Source organism: Lytechinus variegatus, chromosome 8, assembly GCF_018143015.1.
Source record: "Lytechinus variegatus isolate NC3 chromosome 8, Lvar_3.0, whole genome shotgun sequence".
Lineage (NCBI taxonomy): Eukaryota > Metazoa > Echinodermata > Echinoidea > Temnopleuroida > Toxopneustidae > Lytechinus > Lytechinus variegatus.
The window spans coordinates 10,873,610-10,901,470 of record NC_054747.1 but is presented as its reverse complement, the minus strand read 5'-3'; the positions used below and the strand labels follow the sequence as shown (position 1 = coordinate 10,901,470).

The 27,861-nt window shown below is 39.6% G+C and overlaps 2 protein-coding genes across 2 annotated transcripts; both read right to left on the bottom strand.

The window, feature by feature from the left end:
- Window positions 1-3,003: 3,003 nt before the first annotated feature.
- LOC121420639 (POZ-, AT hook-, and zinc finger-containing protein 1-like) lies at window positions 3,004-5,826 on the bottom strand. The gene is given in 4 exon segments (XM_041615303.1): window positions 3,004-3,599; window positions 3,602-3,718; window positions 3,721-4,253; window positions 5,822-5,826. Coding segments are annotated over 4 exon segments (744 nt in total). The 3' UTR covers window positions 3,004-3,510.
- A 1,182-nt stretch (window positions 5,827-7,008) lies between these two features.
- On the bottom strand, window positions 7,009-27,309 carry LOC121419971 (histone-lysine N-methyltransferase PRDM9-like). The gene is made up of 6 exons (XM_041614480.1): window positions 27,170-27,309; window positions 22,531-22,743; window positions 21,767-21,951; window positions 9,952-10,637; window positions 9,037-9,286; window positions 7,009-8,466 (listed from the first exon to the last, which is right to left on the bottom strand). The coding sequence occupies exons 2-6, from the start codon at window positions 22,680-22,682 to the stop codon at window positions 7,037-7,039; spliced, it is 2,703 nt and encodes a 900-aa protein (XP_041470414.1). The 5' UTR covers window positions 22,683-22,743; window positions 27,170-27,309; the 3' UTR covers window positions 7,009-7,036.
- Between the last annotated feature and the right edge of the window lie 552 nt (window positions 27,310-27,861).

The following is a 27,861-nucleotide window of genomic DNA, read 5'->3' as shown; positions in this document are numbered from 1 at the left end:
TGTATTTGTTTTTATGATGAATGAAATAAATGCTATCAATCAAATCAAATGATTTTTTTCAAAACCAACAAATGAAAAATGTGGTTTGAAAGAAGTTCAGACCTTCATTTTTGAGCACGATCGCGCCGGCGCTCCTAAAAAAATATAACAAAATATTGCGCTCCAAATAAAAAAAAATAGAAGCTTCATCAAAAGTTGCTGAAATTTCACATTTTAAATCTTTATATTTATGAAAGAGGCATCCATTTTCCATAATTCCTTGAATTATTTTGATTTAGTTAGTCATTCGTAGGATGTGGACGTGATTTCTCTTGTGTCACAGTGCCCGTTCACATGCCACGCTCTGTTGGTGGCAATGTGGCACAGGTAATTCGAACTGAATAACCTTTTTTCTAACTTTAATTTCTACAGACTTCCTAAGGTTTTCTTTTAATGATTCTCCCCTCAACTTATTTTATTCCATGAATTTATTGAACTGTCTTCAGCAAGCATATCTTCATATATTCCATGGAAAGAAAATGCTCAAGAGCGCCTAGCAGGTCATCAAACTCCATGTGTAAGATAAGTAAGAACAATTAGGAAGGAAAACAGAAGATTTCTGGAAAGAAAATGTTGCAAGAAGCTGACCTGGGAGAAAAATTGATGTCTCGACTGGAGATTTGAAAATTTTGAAAAATGTATTGGAGGGAAGATGGAAGAAATTCCATTAGAAATCCTGGAAATGGACAAAGAAAACTGAACGAAGTATGTGAAACATCATCATTCTGTTTGGAGGAGGTGAAAAAGGCAAGAGCATACGGAAAAGGTGATCTAATTCTCAAGAAACTAAATTTTCATGAGTGGCAGGATAAAACAATGGAGAAGATGAGAAAGTGGCCAACCCTTGTCAGAACATATTATTACATGATAATCTTTTGATCACCCTAGACATTGTTGAAGGAATCACATCATGCACTGCCAAGGATTCCTCATTAATGTTCTGAAATGCAACAATGTTCTAATGAACGAGGTGGAAGGCAGATTTAGGACCAAAGTCATCAACTTTTGACGTGCCACCAGACGTGCTTGCCCTTCTCGTGTGTACAGTCTCAATGAATATACCAAGAGGCGATACCGCAGCAAAGGACTATAATCATATGGCACCAGAGGTTGCCCCTGATGGCCAAATGCCTTCCATCCGTCTGATACCTTCCAGATTGGCCGTGTCTTTGTTAGGATGAAACAATGACTTACTGCCAGGACCATTGAGCTAGGAGGAGGTTCCAACGGAGTAGTCTACTTCTTCAGGCATGCGGTGATAAAAGATCCCATCGCTCTGAAGAAATTCCCTTCGGCCAGGGCACCTGCACACTGTCATCACCAGTTCTACATCATAAGCGAGGAGGCAAGCATCCAGAAAGATCTTGGTGCATTCTGTCACTTTCACGGAACTACAGGTATGTCACACTGGACTGTCAAACTCTCGCTCTAGCTATGGAGTTTGTGGGTGATGCCCTGCTTGGGAAGTGCTTCACTCTGCCCGACTCCCTGGATGAAAGACTTTCCAGATGGAAGCATGAGGATAATCTTTTGATTGCCCTGGACATCGTTGAAGGAATCATCATTATGCACCGCCAAGGATTCCTCATTAATGATCTGAAATGCAACAATGTTCTAATGAACGAGGAGGAAGGCAGATTTAGGACAAAGTCATCGACTTTGGACGCGCCATCAGACGTGCTTGCCATTCCCATGTTTCAGTCTCAATGAATATACCAAGAGACGATACCACAGCGAAGGGCTATAATCATATGGAACCGGAGGTTGCCCTTGATGGCCAAATGCCTTCCATCCAGTCTGATACCTTCCAGATTGGTCGTGTCTTTGTTAGGATAAAACAATGACTTGCTGCCAGGACCATTGAGCTAGGAAGAGGTTCCAACGGTGCAGATTATCTCTTCAGGCATGTGGTGAAAAAAGATCCCATCGCTCTGAAGAAATTCCCTTCGTACAGGGCACCTGCACACTGTCATCATCAGTTCTACATCATAAGCGAGGAGGCAAGCATCCAAAAAGATCTTGGTGCATTCTGTCACTTTCACAGAACTACGGTTATGTCACATTGGACTGTCATACTCTCCCTCTAGCTATGGAGTTTGTGGGTGATGCCCAGCGGGGGAAGAGCGTCGTTCTGGCTGACTCCCTGGATGCAAGACCTTCCAGATGGAAGCAGGAGGATAATCTTTTGATCACCCTGGACATTGTTGAATGAATCATCATCATGCATCGGCAAGGATTCCTCATCAATGATCTCAAATGCAACAATGTTCTAATGAACAAGGAGGAAGGCAGATTTATGACCAAAGTCATCAACTTTGGACGCGCCACCAGACGTGCTTGCCCTTCCTGTGTGTATTGTCTCAACGAAGATTGCAAGAGACGACATTGCAACGAAATGCCAAGTGGATGCCAAAACGCAACAAGCCTTGTTTCTCAAAGCCATCAAATCAGCATTGTAGTGAAAAAAAGAACACCATACGAAAAAAAATATCCCAAAGGGGTACAAATGGGGCATCAATGTTGAGTTCACAAACTATATAACAAATTGCATCATTGAGGGGAAACTATATTCATCTATTAAATTGCAATTACCACTGGGTATTTCCATAAGGTTTATATGTCACATTCCCTATATTTTCCTTAATGTTTGTCATATCACGTCTTTGTTTTATTGTTCTTGAGAAATTGCCTTTCGAGCACTTATCTTCACAATTCAGTGAGTGATAATCAGAAAGCGACAGACAAGGATCATATCCTGGAATTGTAAGCCCTCTCCATCATTGTAAAAGGGTTTAACATGTACATCAAAAAGAAAGAAGAATACCCACAATTTCACTGTGATTTTGAACCAGAAAACGGTTTTGAAAGGGATAGGCTGAACATGCCCCCCCCCAAAAAAAAAAAATCAGATGGTGATCTTCACCTTTTTCAGTACATGAATGATGATAAAGTTGCCCCCCCCCCTCCCCCCTTCCCAATGCAGCTGCAAATGGTTAATAGTCAAACAAGGATGAACTGAAAAATAAGTTGGTCATAGTCAAACAAGGATGAACTGAAAAATAAGTTGGTCATAAGTAGCTACATATACCTTATCAGACATTTTGAATCTATCAAATGTACATCTATTTCAGAATCTGAAGCGCATTTTCAAAAGCCTACCAAGAAGGCTGAATAAGTTATGTATTGCGGTCAAATGTGCCATCAAAAAAATCAAGGTAAGTAGTAGTAATGTGAATGGCAAGAAAAAATTGAGATTTTACATACAAACAAGCATTGGCAAATTCAGTTTCACTCTTTCTATCAACAATGTCTACCTTCTCATCCTGATGTATTGCAATTGACACCACCTCTGATTTGACTGGTTTACCATGGTATATGAGATGTAGGTGGTAGGTTCTTCAGTTGCCGTTTCCTTTGATGAGCTGTCCTTTAGTCATATTCTTCTTCGGTATAGTCTAGGCTTTCCATTTCCTACACCATACTGTCATAGTCATTCAAATCGTTGCTCTGATCAAGTTCTTTGCTGTCAGTTTTGGTTGGTGTCATCAGATCCTCTTTTCAAAACAGGACCACTTTTCACCAATGGACAGGTGATGTATGGTTCGCAAATGAAAAACGAGATGTTTCCTCTTGAAGTACCGCTTGTAGAACTGACATCGAAATGAGTTGGGGTCATGGACAGCATATGCTGCTTCATGGCTCTGCTATGCTTGCATTCCTTTCCGCAGATCTTACACCTTTGTCTCAATCCCTTGAGGTCATTCACAGCCCGTTGCAACCGCTTCAGCTTCCTCATCTCCTCCACAAGCCTGGACTCTTCCTGGACAACTTCAGACGCATCGTCCCTCTCCAGAAGCTCATCTATGGTCCCCCTGAACCATTTCCTACCCATGGTGATCTTGCGTCTGGTGCGAAGATGAAAGACGAGGTAGTCTTTCCTCTTTAAGAACCAATCGCAGTACTGACATCGATATGAGCTGGGGTCATGTGACAGCACATGCTGCCTCAGAGCCATGTTGTGCTTACATTCCTCCCCACAAATTTCACAGATTGGCTTATGGTTTTCATCTCTCTTGTCCTGAGCATCTCGCTGTATTGGTTTAGGGTCGGTCCCCTTGCTGTGGTCTATGCCCATGTCCCGTCTGCCATCTGCACCTCTCGACTCAAGTTCTGATCTGGAAAAGTGGAAAAACAAGAAGGAAAATAAGAAAATACTACATTATTAGCTTCTATTCCCCACATTATGGGGGTGGCCATTTACAGGTAATCAGTAAAGATTCTTTGAAATTATGGTTACTGCAATTACCATGAGAACTGCCTGAGCAAACTATTGCTTCATATCTAATCAAACCATAGTCCTTTCTGTTTGCATACATTAATGAGTTTCCCTTTTTTACAGTGTCAGGTGTGAGGCTTTTTTCTTCAAGTGCTTTTATTTGGATAGGACTTCTGAGACCTTTGATCTATAACCTAATGATTAGGACTCGATACACGATACATGATACACGATCAAACAGGATATTTGTATATCGCACCATTTCGTCTTGATAGGTGCTCAAGGCAGTCCTAAGTTAATCTGGCTAAGCTCCACTACCGATTCTAGCGCTCATAGCTTTAAGCTTTTTGAGGAATTACTTCCTGCCGGTATCAGGGGTTGAGTGCAGCAATGGATAACAGTCAGACCGCAGGTCCCTATGCTAATGAGCAAAAAGGCCAGATTCATCCAAATCATCTCGTGGTTGAATCCTCCTCCTTGCAAAATCTCGTGATTCGTGAGATTTTCTTTCTCTAAGAATTTACCTATTTTAACCTCAAGTTAAATGAAATATTATTGCACCATCAGATAGAGTAAAAGTTACTCTTTCATATTGGTCATTTATTTTGTATACAATATTTTGTTAAATAAGTAAATTTCTGGCCTGAAAGTGTGCCTCAAAACTGAATTTTCTTCCTCTGTTTTCTTTTGCAAATTGTACAAAACTTTTTATTTTGAGCCTCAATGATATATATATCACCATAAAGCTGAACTTCTGTACTTTCTCACAATGCCACTCTTGATATGTGGCATCTTTTAATCGGGTCAAGATCACACTTTTCCCACCAAGGTACAAGACGAGATTTCTGAAATTTTCTACTTGCATGAAATCCAGAGTTCTGATTGGCTGGATAAGGTTCACAGAACAACAGGCGCGGGTATTTGAGGAGATTACCACATGGGAAGTGTGACCTTCCCACGAACCCAGGCACTGGAACCGTTGGAATTTGCCACTGGGTGGTCTCTTTGACCAATCAGAGTGCAGTATTCTTGTTTTCAAACTGCTTTATGTACTTGGCAAAGGAAAAGTGTGATCTTGACCTAATTAAACCAATTCTTATTTTTAAACCTATATCATTTCAAAGCATACATATTCAGCTTTATCCTGATATAAAAATCATGTGGGCTCAAACATAAATAAAGTGTGAAAAAGGCAGCTTTGTCAGATGAAAATATTTATTTTGTAGCATATTTTAGATCAAAATTTTCACCTATATTACAAAATTTTTGAATAAATCCAAACACATGACCTAAAAGAATGATTCTTCTTCTTTACAATGGTACCAATTTCATGAAATTCGATGCACAATTAGAGCAGCAATGACTGAATGAAAATAGGTGTTTCGGTCCGCATCAAGCTCATTAAATATGCAAAACAACTCAAGTCATGAATATCACTTGGATGAAAGAAGCCACTTTCTTGGGACCTGCGGTGTGACTGATTAATTTCTTGCTGAAGGAAATTACGCCATATAACATTAAATGTACGCCACATGACCAAGTTTTAAATTGCTTTAGCAAATGGTTCTTGGGGGAAATATTCATGAATACAATGACCCCTGTGACATTTGACCTGACACCCCTCCCCCTAAAAAAAAATCATATCAGAGTCACTTTCATACGCATACAGATGAGCTAAATGTGAAAATCATGTATGTACGATATTTTACAACCAGGACACACACACAAAAAAGGATCAACATAAACCCATTTTCAGAAGCATAGGGGAAGGCGGGGTAAGTTGTGACAGTTTTTGCTTTTTGCATGTTAGAATTGATATGATTAATAATCTTGTCGAAATAAGTACCTTGCCTTGAAATTTAATTCTTCTCAAATATTTTCCACCTATATATAACTTTCTATCCCACACTGAAAGTCATCGTGACCTTTGAAAAAAAACGATGTCAAATGGCTCAACTTGCCCCATATATGGGGTAAGTTTGAGCCACCTTCTGGGGTAAGTTGAGCCACAAAAACTATGTACAAAATGTATGAGGGGAGAACCAGCATGTCAATTTTTTGTTTTAAGTCTTTTCACTTGCTAATTCTCTATAAATACTAACATCCTTTAAAAGGAAAAGAGCAGTCATGTAAATTTGCTCCTTTCAGCCAGCATTTCAATCGATTTTTATGGTTTGTTTTTTAAGATACATTACCATAGGAATTACCATGGCTCAACTTGCCCCATGCTGTTTGGCTCAACTTACCCCAGTCCGAACTTAGTGCGATAATTTTGTATCCACACATTTATTATGCATCCATCCTATAAAAGACTATGACAAGAATGAAGATCCATACCTGGACTAATAATGTTGTTATCATGTCTTTATTATATTTAAAGACGTGTGTGTTTATAAAGCACTTATCTATTTCACACTCTTTTTTACTTTTTTGGCTGAAATTCATATTTTTCCCTCTAAAAAACTACTTTTTGTTTCAACGTTGAAAACAATGTGGTGGGGTTAGGGTTTATGCTATGGGTCATCAATACATGACACCACCACAATGTCTGACTCATTCATTATTGGCCTTGGGCTGGTGGCTCAACTTGCCCCTATGCTCAACTTACCCCACCTTCCCCTATAAAGAGAACAATCACAAGAACACATAGTTTCAAAACAAAAGGTCACAAAAGAACATCAGCTCGCCTTGATGATGGAAGGGCAGATATCCTAATTACTGCTACGACGGGTGGAGTTGAACTTCTTGGAGTCCTGTGTTACCAGTTGAGCTGTTCTGAAGAGCAACTTTGTCCTGAACGCTGGAAATACTTTGGTCACTCAGAGCTGACTCCTTGTCATGTCGCAGGAGATGCCTTATAAGAGTGTTGTTCAAGGCAAATTTCTGACCACAAATGTGACATGAGAACTTTTTTTCCCCTGTATGAACATGCAAGTGAGTCTGCAAGGAATATTTTGTACCAAACGCTTTCCCACACGTCAGACAGACATGGGGCCGGATACCCTTGTGGCGACGTTCGTGGCGCTCCCTGCCAGTGTTGTCTTTGAAAGTCTTGTCACAGTATCCACATTTGAAGAGTCTAGAAGGTGCCATATGCTGCCTTCGCTTGTGCTTCAGCATGTATTTTCTCGTGCGGAATGCCTTCCCACAATCGTCACATTTGAAAGGTCTTTCCCCACGATGCTCTGGTTGGTGGTTAATGAGCGCTTTCTCCGATGCAAAGGACTGAGGACACTCCGAACACTTGAAGGGGCGTTCCTTGGTATGCTTACGTTTATGCAGAGTATAGTTGTATTCCTCCATAAAAGTCTTCGAACAGAACTCACATTTGAAGCGCCCATTGTTCATGTGCACTGTTCTTTCATGCTTGCACACCAGGTTGTGTCTTATGAATTTCTTGGGGCAGAACTGGCACTTAAAAACCCTTGGCTTCTTTGACTTGATGAGGATATGCTTACCTAACATGTCCTTGGGCAGTTCCGGATGGAATTCCTCTTCCTCATCTTCCTCACCAGGCCCCACGTATCTCGTCATCTGCTCCTGGACGTTGCCCCTTGTCCATTTCTCACCCACAAAGGTCTGGTGGATGTGCCTCAGGTGGTACACAAGACAACCCCTCCTTCGGAAATACCTCTTGCAGAACTCACACTGGAATGCATCAGGGTTATGGGAAAGCTGATGTTGCTTCAGTGCTTTGTTATGTTTACACTCAAGTCCACAGACCTCGCAAATTGGCTTCACGTCTTTCATTTCCTTGTGGAATGCAGCATGTTCCTTCAGGTGCCCCTCAGACGGGAACTTCTTCCTGCACCTCTTGCAAGAGAACTCTTCTTCTTTCTCGTCCTTCTCTGATGATTTTCCAAGTGGGACGAGCTTGACCTTCAAGAATCTCTTGGACTTGTCCACTCGAGGTCTCTCCCGAGCCTTCTCTGCATTACGCTCTTTGTCCCTCGCCATCTTTGCCGCGACATCCTTGATGGTCATGAGGTTTGGTATCTTTAGCTTCGGCGGTGGAGTGGGCTTGGCTGGTTCAAAATCCTTGGGAGGAATCAGGTTTTTCTTGTTGTCATGTTCAAACTTGATGTGTCTAAACAAGCTTTTGGAATTAGTATAGCGATTGTCACAGTCTCTGCACTCAAACCTTTCAGCATCTAAATGCACAAGAAAAAAAAGGGAAAGATTATTTATTTGGCGATTAAATTGCACGTAAGGCAAAGAATAACATCAAATGATCATAGGTTGTGAAAAATATTTTAGGTGATGGATTCTGACAACCAGAAACATCTCAAGAAATGTATGTTTTTTGTAACATGAAAAGTAATATTTTCATGCTACCAGTATTTCCATGTGCCATTATAATTTTTGTTTTTGGCAATACCAGAACAAGACTAATATTATTTAAAAGCAAGCAAGAACAAATACTGCAAAATCTGATGCATACTCAAAGTATGCATGAATATGCATGAATAACTTTAAATAGAATCATTTTTCTTCTTGAAACTTTAACATTTAATAAAAAATGTGGTTTGTTAAAAAAAATTGTGTTGTAGTCAGATCTTGTGGAGTGTGGTGTTATACACACAACTTCACGCATTAATCCTGAACATTTACTAACAAAGCATCCAAATATATTAATGTAGTATTAAATCTGCAGAGCCAAGAAATATGGTCACTATTAAAGGAAATAAGTTCCATAGCTTCAAGGTGAAACCAAAGCATACCTTCAAAGTACAGCAGGTTGTTGAGGTTTTCCTTGAAGCCCACATGCTTAGAGTAATCCTGGCTGTAGAACACCCTCAGTTCCGTCCCAGACTTTACGTGCTTGGTGGTTCGGAAGTAGATGTCCCCGTAGAACTGGAAGGCCTCCAGATTCTGTTCCTCAGAATTCCTGGCAAACTGGACGTGGAGCATCCAGTTGTGAGGGTCGGTGGCCCCGTCGATGTAGTACCAGGTCTTTCCCCTCACGCATACCTATACAAGACAAGATCATAAAAACAAATAATCTGGTCATTCATAATGAGCTTACACCTACATGTATATACCCAAGGCTATTTTGAAAACACACAGCCCAGGAAGGGGGGGGGGAAGGGGGAGTTGCCTTTTAGCCCCCCTCAGATCTTGGTTGTTGATCACGCGATCACAATGAAAATTGGCACAGGCGTCACACATGAATTAATCTCCAAATTGGATAATTGTACTGAAAATATTCAAATTTTTAATCAATTATGATAATCAATGCATGAAATCATAATTCAGCTGTAAATCTTTAACTAGAGATATCACAGAAGGTGCTTATCAAAAACCCTACTCTTTTTATCCTTTGATTTTCAGCCTTTTTCAGCTTTTTGTGTACTATGTCTGTATAACAGCTTTTGCAATTTCAGCTATTTTCATTAAAAGTTATTCACATCCCTGGTTCTCTCATATCTGTCTTTACACAGGACTCAGGGTGATTTCAACCCCCCAAATGCAACAGCCGTGGAAATCTTCTTTTCACTGATACATTGAAGTTTATGCAAAGTAGCAGACATAGCAAATAGTTTGTGAAAAGTAGCTCCAAATAAAAGAAAATTAATATTTTGCCTCCTTCCTATCCTTTATGATTTTAAGTTTAAGAACAAGTGCAGTATAATTACCTCCCATGTGTTTGGGTTGAAGCAACCCAAGCCTTCCTTCACAAACTCTCCAGTGAATGGTCCAAACTGCATCCCGACCTCAAGGTCTTTGGTTGCGACGACACCAGATATCTTCTTCTCTTTCTCATCCTCTGTATACCTAAGACCATCAGGTAGTTCCTTCTCCTTGGAAAAGTGCACCGAGGCATTGTAGAACTGTTGGAACAAAGGTTCGGTCTGGCAGTGTTTGCTGAAGCTTATGGTGTCCATTGGGCGAGGAGTCTGATCCTGGTGCAGCTGTGGCACTTGTGTCTGCTGATAAACCTGAGGAGTCACTATCTGCGTCACTGGTGCCCGCATACTGGGTGCCTTACTCAGTTGCTTGGGGTTTATAGATCCTGGAGCAGCTCGCTTCTTAGGTGTGCGACCCGTAGAAGATACGGCACGCGAGTTGCTCTTGGACGTGCTGGCACCTACCTCGATGCTCCCAGGAGCGGTGCTCAATGGGTCACAGGAGGTGGTTGTTGGGAGGCGAGTGTTGTTGGAGAGGTCCTCTATGTGGTAAGTGTTGCTACCACCAGTCTGACCTTGCTGGAGGGGTGGTGATGTTTGCTGGGTTGATGCCAACGTTGGGATCTGTTGAAGAGGTATCCCATGCTGGCTGTGTGACGGTACCTCTTGGTGGTAGTGACCTTGTACATTGCTCCCTAGACAAATAGACAACAAATGCAAAATAAAGGTAGTTGTAATGATACTGACATGGTATTAACAGTGATATTTCTAATCAGGAGTTTGTTAAGTAGGAGCGTTGTGGCCAGTGGATTAGTCTCCGGACTTTGAAACAGAGGGTCATGGGTTCGAATCCCAGCCATGGCGTAATTTCCTTCAGCAAGAAATTTATCCATATTGTGCTGCACTCGACCCAGGTGAGGTGAATGGGTACCCGGTAGGATTTATTCCTTGAACGCTTTAGCGCCTATTAATATGGCGGCTTAGCTACAGCCGGGGTAATAATATGATACCAAGTATCAAAGCGCAGTTGAGTATATGCACATAGTAACTGCGCTATATAAATGGACATATTATTATTATTATTATTAAGTATGTATGCACCACACTTCTGGTCATAATCGTCCTATTTTTTGTCCGATATTGTTCAAAATTTTACCATTCTCTTTTACCTATTTTTCTCCTCTCACACACATCATTTATGCCCAAGGTTGGATTCCCCTTTTAGTATCCACCTATTTGACATCCAATCATTTAGCCTACATGTAGAATCCTTTAAAATTTCAAATGTGACCAGAGATGATGTGAATGTATGCATGCATTATACCTCAGACACATTTGCTCTATGGCGGCCGTGCGTCGAGTCGAAAACAGCAGTTTCATTTATTTTTTATTCAATTCATCTACAGTACCAGTCAGCAATCTTTGAGTACACTCGGTCACGCGGCGAGCCATTTCCGGCCGTCGCAGCGTATTGACACGCCAATGTCACGCTAGAGCACACTCTGCCATGTATTCGAGTGTTCTGATTTTTGACACGAGAGGTGCGTCCATTGTTTACAGAGTGACAAGTGTAGAACTGACACTCGGTCGGCGCTTGTGTGTCCGCTCGCTCTAGCCGAGTGTCAAGTGTAAAAATGACACTCCGCGCGAATGATATCATGTTATGTCGCACAGCAGATGAACCGCTCGATTCCGCTCTCGAGCATGAAGCGGATAGCACGGTCCGCCGCATGATACGGGCCGCGCTAGCGGTGCGCGGCGACTGGCAGGGCTGCTCCACTGATACGGTAACTGTTAACCGCCCGGTCGTAGCTGCGTGAATATTTATGATAATCCACCCAGAATTGAATAAATCTACTTACAAACTATTCCCAGTGCACCTACAGAATGTATATTGTGTAGAGTTCTGCACTGCTTTATAATTTCGTCTTCACGAGACATGACTTGTGCCTCGGCTATACCTCCTGTACAGTATTTATGTATTGTATGTCATATATGGACTGATAAATCCAAGATTTCACTTGTGTCTGGATCGCATATCGGAGTAGTTTTTTTTTGTCCTTAGCTAGCTGCGCCGGGTTCCTCGGCGATCTTACAGAGTTTGTATCAATAAGGCATCTACATGTACACATGTATGTATCTACAACTGTAGTACATCTACATGTACGGTACTGATTTACAATCCATTACATACATTTGTTGAATTGATTTTTATTACAATCTCTATATTGAGGTAAGATACATGTACCTTTAAAACTTCCAGTGTGTTTAAGTTACACCTTTTATTGAACTCTGTTCTTAAATTAATTGTATGGCTTAATAATCAAACATCAATATATTATACTTAAAAATAAAAACTTTGGCCGACATGTACAATCGATTCAACCACAAGAAAAGTTGATTGCAATGCCATATCTCTGTTTTCTGTTTATTCATTGTTATTCACGTAACCTTTAAGTTTTGTAAAAATAAAATTGATCCTGAATTGATCTCATCATTTATCTTGCCAAATTCAAAATGTATTACATTTCATAAGCTTATGCTGTTATATATTTGATATATTAATTGTTTGTGTGCATTATATTGTGTTTCTTTTGATTATTACAATGTATTTTAAATTGATGATAATTCGGAATTTCAAACTTAAATTTGAATGGAATTGATTTTTTTCGTGGTACGCCTTTACATGCATTACTGATATCGCCTCTGACCTCATTCAACCAACATTCCTCACCCATCTGCCTCGATCCCGCCCTTCTAACTAGGCTCTGATTTAATAGGTTTATGTTTTTAAACCAAACATTACATTCACATAAGCAAAGAAAATCTTCCATTTTCATTATCTTCGAGGGGGGGGGGGGGTGATTAAAATGGCAGTTATATGGAATTCATCTGCAATATACATGTATATCCAGCTAAAGCAGACAAGGGGGGACAAGGGGAGCCGAGGGAGGGGGCGCGGCCGGTCTTAACAGTTTCAGCCCCCTTCACACCAAATTTTATTTCTACTACCTATACCTCTTTGCTTTTCCATATTCGATCTTTCTTTTTTTCTCCTGCCTCCTCTCTTTGCTTTTTCATTCTCGGTCAGTCGGCTTTACATTTTTTTTATATCTCTGAATTACCTTCACTTAAATTTTGTTATTCATCCTCGATCTTCCATTTTCAACCCCCTCTATTTGCTTTTTCATTCTCACGGCCTGGCTCCACTTTGCTTTTCATTCTTGGTCTTTCACACTCTTATTTTATTTCTCCTAATTTACCTCTTTGCTTTTCCATATTCGATCTTTCTTTTCCTCCTACCTCTCTTCGCTTTTTAATTCCCAATTTTTTTCTGTATTTATTTTATTTCTCTTACATGTACCTTCTCTCTTTGCTTTGTTATTCTCGGTCTTTCATCGCGGGGGGGCACTTACATTGAGGAGTGGATACCATGCGCGACCAAAAAACACGTAAAAGGATGTCTTTTTCATGATAGGGCACGTTACGTACGTAACGTGATTAGGGTGTCAAAAACACAAAAATAATGAAAAAAGGGTATCTATTTCGCTAGGAAAATTACGTGTTTAGCGTCGAATCTGCGGGGATTTTAAAACAAAATTAAAATGTTTTATAAAGGATGTCCTTTTTGCCCCAACACTTCGTGTTTAGAGTCCGATTTGCGCGAGGTGTAGAAGGCGGTTCGTACTAAACCAAATAAGGTAAAGCCGACGACCGAATGACTCGTAACAATAAAACATTCCTGTACTTGTTTAGGGGTTCATTTCAGAGAACATTTGCCAAGAGTATCATTTTGTTTCCAATACTCGTTAAGGGTAAGGTTTCAGAATATGGAAATTACGTATTTAGGGTACTTTTCGAGACCCCATGGTCGCGCATGGTATCCACTCGTGAATGGAAGTGCCCCCCCCCCCGGTCTTTCATAAATCATTCCACCTTCTCTCATTGGTTTATAGTCGATCTTTCATATTTCTCTTATCCTCCTCTCCTCGGTTTTCCATTCTCGACCTTTTTTTATCCTACCATAATCCTCTCTTTTCCTTTTCATTCTGTCTTTCATACATTATTATATATCTCCAACGTTCTCTCTGGTTTACATTCATCTTATTTCCTACCTTCTCTCTTTGGGTTTTCATTCTCGGCCGGTCATTCATACATATTTTTTTTTTTGCCTACATATACGCACTTCCTCTTTTTTGCTTTTTCATTCTCGGTCTTTCCTTCCCCTTTTTAGGGGAAATGATTTTGTGAATTGGACCCCAAGTTCAAAGGTATTTTCATATAAAAAAAATAAAAAACGTCAATTTTCCGATGCTTCACTTGCACTGTGCATGGTGTCGGCCAATGGGTAACGAGTTAATCGGAGTTAAACATAAATATTTATTGTAAGCATTAATTCTTCACTCTATTTTGAAGTGTCAGTGTGTCTGTGCTTGGATAATAATCAGCCTCCATGAGGATCTGAGCTGCTTCTAATTGATATTGTTCAAGATGTGTTTTATTGTATAAAGACCCCAATGCACTTGAGCATTCATTTAGGAAAGATACTAACTCTTAATATCCTTTTTATAACAGCAGAAGCTTTGAATTGAACGCCCCAAGCTGTAGCGACTTGAATGGGGATAATTAATTACATCGTCTCGCACGTTTTGTGAACAATGGATGAAGGTGTGAATTACCGCTAACAGCTGACAATAGGAAGAATCTGTTGCAACCGAAGTTACGCCACGGAGTCTTTTGATGTTTTATTCAGCGATGACCCCCCCCCCCTCCCATTGTCCAATCACGAACAGTCAGCATTTGAGAAAACGGAATGATCGAGGATGAGGATAATGGTAGTGATGTGATGATGACGATAATAAGATTGTTTTCTTATGTTATGAACTTGATATGGTGGTGACGTCAAGAAAAAAAGTAAATTTTCTCTGTAGAAATAAGGGTTGTCTGCATATAACATACATTCTTTGGGGGATATTGTTTATTTTACTTGTACTTGATTTTTTTCTATATTTTGATCAAATATCGTGATTTAGTTGATTCAATAAATACACAAGAAATGATGTACGACATAGAGATTATGACGATGGGTTGTGATTAATGCCTGATATTCGACAAACTGGATTATCATATCAGTAATGCTTGACGATTTGGGCATGTACTGTACTTGCCAAGGCCAGGTACGTTATACAAAGCCAGGATACAACAAAAATCGAATATGCAGCATGCAATGACCCAAAGCTGAGAATTTTGCAAACTACCTTAACATATTCATACGTATGTAAGAATTATGATGAAAGAAACATGTCTGTGAGCTTAATAGCAATGTCGGTCACGTGTTGTTGATGCCAAGGAATATTATTTAAATCATAATCTTGGTCAAGCTTTTGATTTGTAAAAAGCTTTTACCAGGCTGTATATAATGAAATGCAATAAATTATAATATAATACTACTTCTAATGAAAATGATAATTAGAGTAGAACACATGCAACTCTCAAGTACTGAAGGTTTGTATTGTATACTATGATAAGACCATCGATAACGACCAAATCATAAAGTTGTACTGGGGCCGCGGAACAGTTGTAAAGTGTTACGGAGGGGGGACCATACAAAAAATCTGCAGCTTGTTATGACGTACCATCTAAGTTCTCAAATGATATGAAATGTTAGAGTGCCGTCTCGTTCCCATCAAATCTTAAAACAATTTTTGAAATGCCTCAATTTTGAAAGTATTTGATCATTACCTATTTCATTACAAGTGTTGATCAAGTCTCCATTTTGAAGGGGAAGTTCAACCCGAAGAAAGATTTGCTGTGAAAATAGCAGAGAAATAATAATAAAAAGGCGAAGGTTTGAGGAAAATCAAATGAATATTAAGAAAGTCATTAGAATTTTAATCTTTTAATTTGTGACGTCGTAAACGAGCAGCTTCCCCATTATGTTATGTACATGTTATAAAGGATGCATATTAGTAAGTGAAGTAACTTTTTAATGATGACTCCTTTTGGTTTCCTTTTTACGAACGGGTATAAAATTTATGATTTGTCTACTGATATACTGAATGCTCAGCCGGGATGCTCGGGAAAAAAGCATTTCAATTTTCTTAGAAAAAACATTTCATTTATTTTTTGCTATTCAATATTTAGGAAAGCATTCTAGCACATGTCACAAATCAAATCGAAATTCTAATGAATTTTATTCTCTGATTTTTTTCATCAAACCGTCGGCAATATTTTTATATTTTTACTACTTCGCACTAAACTTTTGTCAGGGTAAACTTTAAAATAAGAATAAACTTTTGTTCTGGTGTGCAGGCCTAACTCCTAATTTTTGTAGGTAAAACAGAAAGGGGACGCAATAAAAAAAGGTAAAGCAGAGGGAGAGGATAGTTAATGATCAGATAAGAGTAAGAACAAATTGCAGGAGGAAGAAAGATGAACAACGGGAGGGCTCGCGGGAGAGGTGAGAAAAAAGAAATAAAAATATATGAAAACGTTCAGGTAAATAAAACAAATTCCGTTCCCACCCAATAACCCATCTTCCATCCAATGACGAGAATTAATATGAAGCCGTATAATACGCAATCATGTTCGTGAACAGATCAAATAGCTTACAAGTTAATAGAAGGCTCTAGGGGTAGTTATGCCCCTTTTATTTTTTAGTACCAAATTATCATTTGCCCCAGTGGCGTAGCTCCAGCCCGAAGGGGGTGATAACATTATCTTGACCTGCTTGGATTTTTTTTGAGGGGGGGGGGCGTCCCCCATTATGCAAGGAATTTATGCCATGATTGCTTTGTCGGTTCATTTAAAATAATTTTGTTTGAGTACTGGTAGTTATCATTCTACCATTCCCATTGCCCAATCTCGACTCAACTCCTTTCTAAAAGTTTCATCTTATGGCTTCATAGTTCCCTATCTTTTTAAAAAAATTCCTTTGTTTCATTTTTGCCTCTACTTTGTATTAAAAAAAATCTGAACGTCAATATAAGTCCATTTGCCTTTATCTTATGGCTCACTGTATGACTCTCCTGCATATATTTTTTATTGGAAATTTGCGAATACCATACCATAGTATCGCATTATTTGGGAGCAGGTCAACGTTAGTTAGAGAGTTCTGCAAAGAAAGGGATAACCCGTCATTTATTTAAGTTGATACTTATTACAAATCTGTGCATTGTGCATATTGCCGATTGTATTGTACTACTTTAAGACTGGCTTCAAATCGTAAATAATTTGCATGGAATTACAAATATCCGAATGAGTAATTTTATCTGCGTACCACACGATACCGGTACATACTACATGCATGGTCTTTCGACACTAGCTACATCAGCCAGGCTCTGCTTTAGTTCCCTGGCCTGGTTAGCTCTGCTTCTATAGACAATTAGAAGGCGAGGCTCGAGAACTGGTAGTGACTTAATGTTATCCGTTTTTTATCACCTACATTATAGTTAATTTCTCATGGTCAAAACATTCTGTTTATTGTGATGAACATTGAATGAAAACAGGCAAACCACCTATTTTTTTATCATGACGAATTCGAATCTATACTCTAGCCTTATACATTGTAGGCCCCCGCGTCGCCGAAGTTCATGGTCTTAAAAAAGAATATATTACCGTCATCGTCACAACCCACATCATAAAAATTCACCATCATACCCCTCATTATCATTAGAATTACCAGCATCACATAACAGGGGCCACGGAATCATGGTTTTAAAGTGGGGGGGGGGGGGGGAGGCTTACCCTGCAAAAAATCACGTCACACTCACAGTGGTAATTTTTACGTTTTTGTACATGGTTTTGTAAAAACAAGGGGGGCTGAAGCCCCCAGCCCCCCCCCCCCCGATACCGCGGCCCCTGCATCATCATGACATCATTATATCACGTACCCATTATTCACAATCAAATTTTGAATTGATCCCCCTGCCCTGGAAACTCCACCCCTCCCCGTATGGCCTGGCCCATTGTTCACTCTTCTCACTTTGCAATTTCGGTATTTCATCTGAAACAAGAAAATCTTACCTGTCAGTGAGCGAAGACATTCATGCTCCTATGTGGTATGGTATCCAATAATCACAAACAACGCGAATTATCTTTGGTTGATATCAGATACGTTATCACGATGTCCAGGGATCGAGCCTCGCACAAAATGAGGACGGTTGCAGCTCTGTCAGCGTCATGGATGATAATTCACATGTGGAACCTCTTCAAGTCTTAGCTTTTAGTTTTTCTTGATGAGAAACACTCAAAAACCTTACCACTTTTTAAAAATTAAATTAGGCTATTTATTCCGATGATGTAATCAGAATGAATCACACCAATCTCAACAAATCCTTTATTACCGCTGATATTATATTCATGTAAACATTTTTTTTAAATTTCTTTTTACATGCCCATTCTCCATCATAGCCATGTCATATTCACTTTCGCCACATTTCATCATTATATCCATCTCTGTAATTATCGTTGTTATCAACACGGGATCAACATCATCGTCCTTATCACCACAATCATTACGGTCACACCATCCTCATCATGAAATTGTCATCGTTTCTAAGATTATCATAATCATCACCACCATTACTATCATCATCATCATTCAATGCCATTATCGTGATCAAATTTGTATGGTCGTACTTTATGTAAAAAATAATGATGATCAAGAGAATTCATCTGTAATAAAATATTTCATATATAGCGGGGTACATCATATTACGTTGTAAGTAAAATATTGAATGGAAACTGACAACAGACCATAATGGTGGATCAGCGGCGTACGCAGAAGGGGGGTACAGGTGTTCACCCCCCGCCAAAGTTTTTTATTCCCACCCCCCCCCTCCCCTGAAGAAAAGTCGGAAAAAATTGCTTGTCAAATTTGTGTTGGGTACGAAACGTAAAATTTGTGGTGTAGACTTTTTTTTTGCTCGTCAACATTTCATTCAGCTGGGCCCCCACCCTTTCAAAAATCCTGCGTACGCCACTGTGGTGAACCTTACCACTTAAAAAAAAAATTTGTAGGCCTACTTATTCCGATGCTGTCATCAGTATCCATCATAACAAATCCCTTTTTTACAGATGATAGAGTATAATTGTGTAAAGATAAAAACATGTCTTTTTAATTTACATGCCCATCCTCCATCATCGCCTTGTCATACTCATTATTGCCACATGCACAGGCGGCAGAAGCCTAAATTGTTAGTTGATAATTTGTTTTTTGCTTTTCGTTTCCTGTGTTCCCCCCTAAAATTTTGGGTTGATAATTTTTTTTGCTTGCTTGTCAAAAATTTTTGGTGCCCCCCCCCCTGAATTGTTTGGCTTCCTCGCCGCCAATGGCCATATAATCATTATCATAACCATCACTCATATCATCGTTATTAATACGGCATCGACATCATCATCCTTATCCACACTCATCGGGGGCCGCGGACCGGTATTCAAAGTGGGAAGGGGGGGGGGGCTGAACCAAAAGTTGGGAAGCTGACCATGCAAAAAATCACTAAAAATAAAAAAAAAATTGTATGGTCATTTAAAAAAAGAAGGGAAGAAGACAAATCCTCAAAATAATAGAGAGAGGAACTCAGATTATTAAAACAAATGATACTAGTATATCAACAATGACAATATGAACAATAGTAATGAATAATAAATCATCATGCATAATATCTCCGAAACCGTATTATTACGGGCCGGCCTTGACACTAGAAAAAAAATCACAAACATACACATTGTACATATGAATCTTGGATTGTTTGGGTCATTGAGGGACCGGTGAGGAACGGGAGAACAATGTGAGTAATATCCTAGATCTTATGTTCTCTTGATGTAGGCTCCTGTTAATTCCTTCATTCACATTTAAATTTTGAATTGCTTTTGCTTGACCGGAGCATGATCAAGCACGCAAAGCCAACCACAAGCTGTCGCACGCCGGAGAACCGGGCCAGTAACCGGGAGCGCCGTGCCAGTGAAGTGTGCATGCAGCGCATGTGCTCTCCGTCTTCGTGCCGCATGGCGCAGCAAGAGCAGCGGCGCGGCCGGTGCCTCCCTGTCCACCTCGATCGCATAGCGTTTACTATCAAAACGCAATACATGAACATCTACTTGTACGAAAAAGCAACTCGAATTTGACCTCTTTTGTTCGGATTTGTCGAGTGTAAAAACCGCGTATGACACTCTGGTCACTTGACCATGACGAATGGCTCGATCACAAAAGATCGACGCCGAGTGTAACACGCTATAGACACGAGAGCAAAATGACACGCGAAGAGAAATAGTAGCACTTGCTCTCGTGTAGTCGCGCGTGTGACACACATCCGGGTTGGATGGCTCGCCGCGTGTCCGCGTATGCTCAAAGATTGCTGACTGGTACTGTATATGTAGCTGGTACAAAAATGTTAAAACAGCAGTTTTCGACCCACCGTAGAGCAAATTTGACCTAGGTATTAGCAGCAAGAAATCTGAGCTTAGAAATAGGATTATAGCAAAGCAAATCCCAATAGCAAATCCCAATTCTTTGTTTAACAATTTACAGGTAGCCCACGAGATATCAGTTTTATAAATGATTCTTGCAACTTAGAATTACAATCAATAGAAAGACGGACAACAAAGAAGTTTTCTTCTGACTTTGTGCAGAGGTACCAGGGTTGACCGGATTGGGAAATATTGGTGGTAAATACCAGGAAATACTGCCTCATAAATATGTGAGAGGAAATGGGAAATAATTGGAAATGCAGGGGAATACTACCAAACATACTTGTGGAATATTTTCAGGTATTGCCCTGTAACGGCCGCGCAGAAACGTTGTAAGCCTAACAGAGCACGAACAGTAAGAGCAGTCACACCTTCCTCATTGTGATATCAAACATTGATCCAAGATGTAAAATAAAACGTGGTGTTGTGACTTTAGGCATCGCTGCGACATTATTGGTGTAACATGGGCTCTGTTAGCGCATTGTTACCACTTACATTTCTGTATGGCCTATCTAGGTGTTTCCTAAGCATATTCTAGCATTTAAAGGGGAATTCAGCCTTGGCCATAAAATGTTGTGTTTGGAAGGAGAAAAATAAATTAAACAGAATGGTGAAAGTTTGAAAGAAATCGGACAAGCAATAAGAAAGTTATAGCTTCTTTAAAATTGAGATCACTAATACTATGTAGATTTCAAATTGGCAACTGGGTAAGTAAATTATGACAAGGGGCAAGGACAACTTTCCCATAGGCTATGTACTTTATTATCAGGGATTTGTGGTTTTCTCCTAAGTACTCATTCCCCTGGGGCAGTAATCTAAATATAACCCAGGTAGTATATTGTTTTATGTCCTCATGAAAGAAAAATATAATTTTAAATAAAACTTTTGGGAAAAATGACATTTTAGCCATAATATGTATTGGAGTACATGGAAGAGTCCTTGCCTTACATCACTATGACATCCCATATGCGGCCAATTTGAAGTCTCCATGGGTATAGTGATTACCAATATTTACAACTTTTAAAAATTCATAACTTTCTTGTTGTTTGTCCAATATTGTTCAAACTTTCACCTATCAACTTGTCTGATTTTTCCTTCCTTATAAAAGCAAGTTTTTATTTGGGTTGGATTCCCCTTTAACTGTACTTCCCTGTTCATTCCTAGCACTTACTAGCAGGTGTGGTTCCAACCGGATTAGACAACATAGTTTTGAGCAAAGACAATATGACTTCTAAAATAGTATTGCACATCTAATCCAGCTGGATCCACACCTGATAACTGGTTTTTCCCACCTGGCCGGGAGATACCAACATTTCCTGGAAAATTGTCTACCCTGATACATGTAGGTACCTACCTTGCATGACAGTACTAAGAACGTTCTCAAATTCATGACTACTCTGACTGGAATCCCTGCTGCTTGCTGTAGAACCTGAGGTAGGAATCCTTGGGGGTTGGACCAAAGCCCCTTCTTGACCGAGACCAAGTCCTGCTGGTGTCCCCCCACCCTGCACCGGTAGCGGGTTCATGTACGGGGCAAGTCTATGGATGCAAAGGTAGAAAATTGATTGATTTTTTTAAATAGTTTTATTCCTACACAGGATTGGCTAGAGTGGGGTATAATGATGGTAAATACAGGTAAACAGTGCCTCAAAAACTTTCTAGGAAAATGGGAAATAGTTTGAAATGCAGGAAAATACATGTACTACATGTATACTTCAGATTTTTCCCAAGTGTTTCTCAAGCATATTCTAATACGTACATGTAATATGTAAGCAAGGCATGTTTACATACATGTAATATCTTGATTTGAAATCTGCCCTTCATAATGAAAGAAATGAAAGGTCATTTGACCAAAATTGTCCATGAAGTACCTACAAATTGGTCTATTGCAAGAGTGTTTGCAAGAATATTTGTATCTTTTGAACATTGTAATTTTGTTGTTTTTTAAAATGGTTAAATCAATAAATGAAATGAAATGAAATATATGGGCCCCGTTTCATTTGGTAACAATTTTTATACAAAATCACCATCAGCCAATCAGATTACAAGATTTCAGTAGCTTTTAACTATTATTACAAATTTGTTACCATAATAAACAGGCCCCTGATGTTTACTAACCTGAGTCCAGGGTACCCTGTCTGTATTGGGTGGTGTGGTGGTGGGTACTGTTGGTGCTGATAATGCAAAAGATGCTGGTTCTGAGGGTGCCCCTGGCCTGGCTCTGGGTTAGCCCGGGCCTCCTGTCTGTCATGGGCATAGCTATACTCCATCTTGTTCGTCGTGGAACCTCAAAGAACGAACCCCCCTCCGAGACTACACGTACATGTGGGTCTGTATATACAGTGAAGAAAACCAAGATCAGGGTTTTAAAGGTACATGTAAAAGAAAGTAGTTGCAGCAAACAATTAATTCATGAGGAAGTCTCTGAAATTAAGTTTGTCACCATATTACTGTACAAGCTGTTATTTTCGCGTACAGAATTTTTCGCGAATCGCAGGGGTCCCGACATTTTCATAATCGGAAGATACATGTACGAAACACTTCCACAGCATTTCAAAGAAGCAAAACTAGTGCAAATCATGTGCAAATATATGATTTTATGAAAAGTCGTCATTCCAAAATAAAAGATTCAGGTGACGATGAAGACTAAAGTTTTTTTTCCGATACTTTCGATATCAAGCGATGTCGCGGACTTGATAGACAGAACTGCTTCGTGAAACGGAAAGCGTTGATTTATCGCCAATCTTCCTATCTCGGATGGTCCTAGGACGTTCCTACCTATCGATCATCTCGTCATGAAAAAGGCCCCTGGACTCCAGGAATCTCCAAAGAAAAAAACTTTGTGTATGGTTATCTGGTGTCATACACTCTGGAGGATGGGGTGCTGGTTAGGCACTTTGGGTGCTTGTGGAGTACATGGCTCCCCTTTTGGAGAGCTATTTGTTTTTTCTAAGTGAAATTTTAACTTGAATCAAGGTGCCATTACTGATAAGGTTCCTACAATGTAGAGTGTTGAATTGTCATTTTGTCATCAGAGTGTGGATATTGCTGTTTTAAATGTATATAGGTATTTTGCATCATGATAGTGTAATTATATGTTTTTTAACCTTGTTAAATCAGGACATTGATGTAAACCAGCAATTCAGCTGATCTTTTTATCCTGTATAAATATTTTCTGATAAATAAATAAATAAATGAATAAATAAAAGGATCAGCTCAGAGAGAGAGTTGCATGCGTGCCTTGATTATCCCGTGCACAGCAGCATGTAATGAACCCATGAGTGGTCCGTATTCTCAGCTGTAGCTGACCAATGGCGATCAAAGAAGAACCTCGCTGATCCCGATCTGTTTGTCATCAAATTCGCTGTTTTCCTGCAAACTTTTCACTTTCAGAAAGGTGGTACCATAAGCTGATTGTAGTTGATAGAGTCTAGATCTAGTCCCTAATTTATTTCTTCCTTTTTTCCCCCGTCAAAAAGAAAAATTATTTAAGAGTAATCGAGGAGGGTGCATCTTTTCTGCACAGACGCTGTAGTTAAGCGGCTGTTGTTTGCTCCACCATTATGAGCCTAATGGCAGTCATCCTTCTGTGTGAAATTTAAAGAACAAGTCCACCCAAACAAAAACTTGATTTGAATAGAAATAGAAAAATGTAACAAGCATACGTGTAACACTGAAAATTTCATCAAAATCAGATGTAAAGTAAGAAGGTTGTGACATTTTGCTTAATTTCACAAAATAGTTGATCTACATGTATGCACATCCTAGTCGGTATGCAAATGAGGGAACTGATAACATCACTCACTATTCATTTTGTATTTTTATATTATGTGAAATATGAACAATTTTAATGTGAAACAAGGTTTATTTTCATAATTAGCCTAAACATGTGGAATTGCCGTTGTTATGGTTCAGTCAAGTTGGTCCTTATTGTCAAATCTGTAAATATTGAAATATTGTCTAATTAAAACAATAAAACACAAAAGAAATAGGGGGAAATCACATCATTGAGTCTCTCATTTGCGAGACTTAATTGTCACGATTGTGCACATAACTATTAAAGCAAAACTTTTAAATGTCATAACTTTCTTATTTTTTTGATGAAAAATAGAGTTCTTGGTATCAGTTGAAAGGTCTTTTTAATTTTAACTTAACGTTACCGTATTATAAGAGCTTTCAAATGATACCAAATTTATTCATATTTGATTATTTTCATTTTTTTGGTCACATACCTAGTCTCTTGTAAACAAACATGCCAAAACCAGAAAAGAAAATGTTTAAAAAGCTCCTCCAGATTAATTTCAGCTAAATTTTTAGATTCAGAGGGCTAACGCCCTCGACCAAAAAAATGGTGGGGCTGTGCCGCGGGCAAGACAAAAAACGGGGGCCTTGGAGCGGGCTTAAATTGTAAAAAGGAGGGTCCTCGGAACGGGCTTCGGAACTACAAATGTTTGTGAAAACGGGGGTCCTTGGAACAGATCGCCAGCGTGTGAGTGCGAATGCATCCCTACGAAACGGTCATGTTCATGATGCAGCTAGCGCTGCCTCTGCCAGGTGCGCTGGCGCGATGGTACAGCGCTATGCGGCCGCTTTTCACCAAAATTGCAGTTCATTATATAGTAGATCAATGTGATCGGAATGGCGTAACAAAAAATATGCAAAGCTTTGGAGCGGATTTCTTTCTTTTTTTTTCTCGAAGAAAATGCCTTGGTGTTGGAGCTGCTTTCTTTGTCCTTCTCAATAAGACAAAAATGCTAAAGCCTTGAAACAGAAATTTGAGAGTAAAAATGGGGGTCCCCTCCACGGCACATTGACATACCCACTATGCATCATATACTGAGTGCCCCCCCCCCCCCCCGGGCTAACGCCAACGCCGTCCCCAGCCAGCCCGAGCTGTCGGCATGCATCAGCTCGGCCTCGGGTCAGAAGCAAATGCAGGGCAGAGACTAGACCAAAAGATTCGGTCTCCGTTTTGTTGGTTGTTCAGCTGAACTTTGTTGCCGTTGGCTTCACTCACCAAATGAAATACAGAGACCGAAGTTCCTACTTCTAGCGCGATCTGTACAGGGGACTCGAGTCAATGGCCATATGTTTATGTACTTAAGATCGGATAAAACGGGGAAGTGAATTTGCGCGACAGTCGAGGCAAGTCACTGTTTTTGTCCCTTTTAACTTCATTTTTCTCTGTTTTTTGGCAATTAATGCCAAGAGGCGAGAGGGAATATAAATTTGCATTTTGGTCACGTTAATTTTCAAAATTTTTATTCATTAAAGACAAAAATTGAAGAGCCCCGACAGGGGGATTTTGCATTGCAAGTCCCCTAATGGTGGCTGCACGATAGCGAGCCGTCTGTGTATACCCAGTTGTTGTGTATCCGGACAGGTTGTGTGTCCAGACGATCAATTTTAGAATGTCATTTGGAAAAATTTACCAGCGAAGTTTCATCAATTTTTAGTTCAAAATGTTAGAAAATATTATAAAGAACAAAATATATATAGTGAGTGAAGTATTACCGACCGGCCTTGTATTACCGAACGCGCGCATCATATGCGTCAGAAAATAATCAAATACGCTCAAACCTTTGCAACTTCCTTCCAAAGGGAACTTAAATAGAAAAATGATGAAAAATTATCAAAAACACAATTTCGAAGTCTTTATATCCTCAAAACAATAAAATATGGTCAAAATAGCTCATCAGTGACTTTGTTTTCCCAACTTTTCCCATAGAAAACACACGTTCGGTAATACGATACCTTTTCAAGTGACCAAAATATTTCACTTGCGAAGAGGGGTCTGATTGGAAGCTGATGTCGTAAAAATGAAAAACAATTTCGGCAAAATTTCTGCATGTTTATATTTTGTAGGTATTTGTGTATTTATGGTGAAAGTTTGGTGAATTTTATTGGAATAATGTGTTTGATATGATCAAATTCATGAAAAGTGTTCGGTAATACGATCCACTACCAAAGTCAGTAGAGGCGCACGGCCAATATGGGAGACTCTCTCCAATAGGGGAGACAATCTCCCACATTGGAGACTTCCTTTGCAAAAGGACAAAAGAAACAACACCAACAAAAGCATGATTTTTTCCACCCAAAATTTTGTCTCACTGAGGTCAGAAGCCCATTTGTTTTGTGTGTGATTGACAACAAAAATCCTTATCAAAACAAAAGTAGACGGTGAATTTTTAAAGTAGACGGTGAAAAGGGGTAATTTTTCATGAGGAATCTGCTTATCACATTTTTATTTGCCGCCAAGGTAATCCTCTTGCCGCAAATGTAAACAAAGGAAATTAGTCTCCAAAACTGCAGACTGTCTCTGAAATTGGATACCCAAATTCTTTACAAAAGTCTCTGATATTGGAGATAGTCTCCCACATTGGAGACAGTCTCCAATATTGGCCGTGCGCCTCTACTGAAAGTACCATACTTAGAAAATGATTAGGCCCTACCTAATGGATTCATATTTATAGTGTAATCCAGACAAAAAAAGAAGGCTTCAAAAAGATAGTGTCCGGACACCCGACCCCCCATCCTACGAGGACAAATAACAAAAAAAATATTAAAAAACTCGAAACAGACGGCTGCCAGCTGTCTAGGCAGAGACACGAGACTCAGACTGAGAGGCAGGCGGACATGTCATGGCGGAGGTTGGCGTTGCCGTTGCATAATTTATTGCATCAGCGCATCTCTTCATAAGTTTAGTTTAAAAAACAAAACAAAAGAAAAGGAATAGCCCTCAAAGGGATGAACTTACCTTTAAATTTCATGGGCATCGACGGAAGAAAATGTAAACCACGGCAACCTTGCTTTTAACATGAGAAATTACACTAAAAAATGTAAAAAGGGAGCCGGCAGCATCTGCAGTTTTCGCAGCCAAAGGTCATCTCTAGCTCCAATTCCTTCCGGATCGATCGATAGCGGAGTATCGATCGAGCGCGCGAGAGAAGGGGGCTGGGGGGAGGAGAAGGAACAGAAGGGGAGGAGATAGATGATGTATTTGAAAGTGATCAATTAATGATTTGGTGAATATTTTATGTATCATGCAGGAAATGCAAACAAGTAAATGCTGAGGAAAGTCTGAAGTGATTTTGCAAAACTTTTTGAGAGAATTCACTCTCATATAAACATTAAGAGAAAAAAACTAAACAAAGAATGATCTGCATCCATATAATTGTCCATGAATTATCTTAACAAAATAGAGGGAAAACCCCGGGGGGGGGGGGGCCACTTCCATTCACGAGTGGATACCATGCGCGACCATGGGGTCTCGAAAAGCACCCTAAACACGTAATTTCCATATTCTGAAAATGCACCCCTTAACAAGTATTGGCGTGTGAAACCCTACCCTTAACAAATATTGGAAACAAAACGATACTCTTGGCAAATATTCCCTGAAATGAACCCCTAAACAAGTACAGGAATGTTTTATTGTTACGGGTCCTTCGG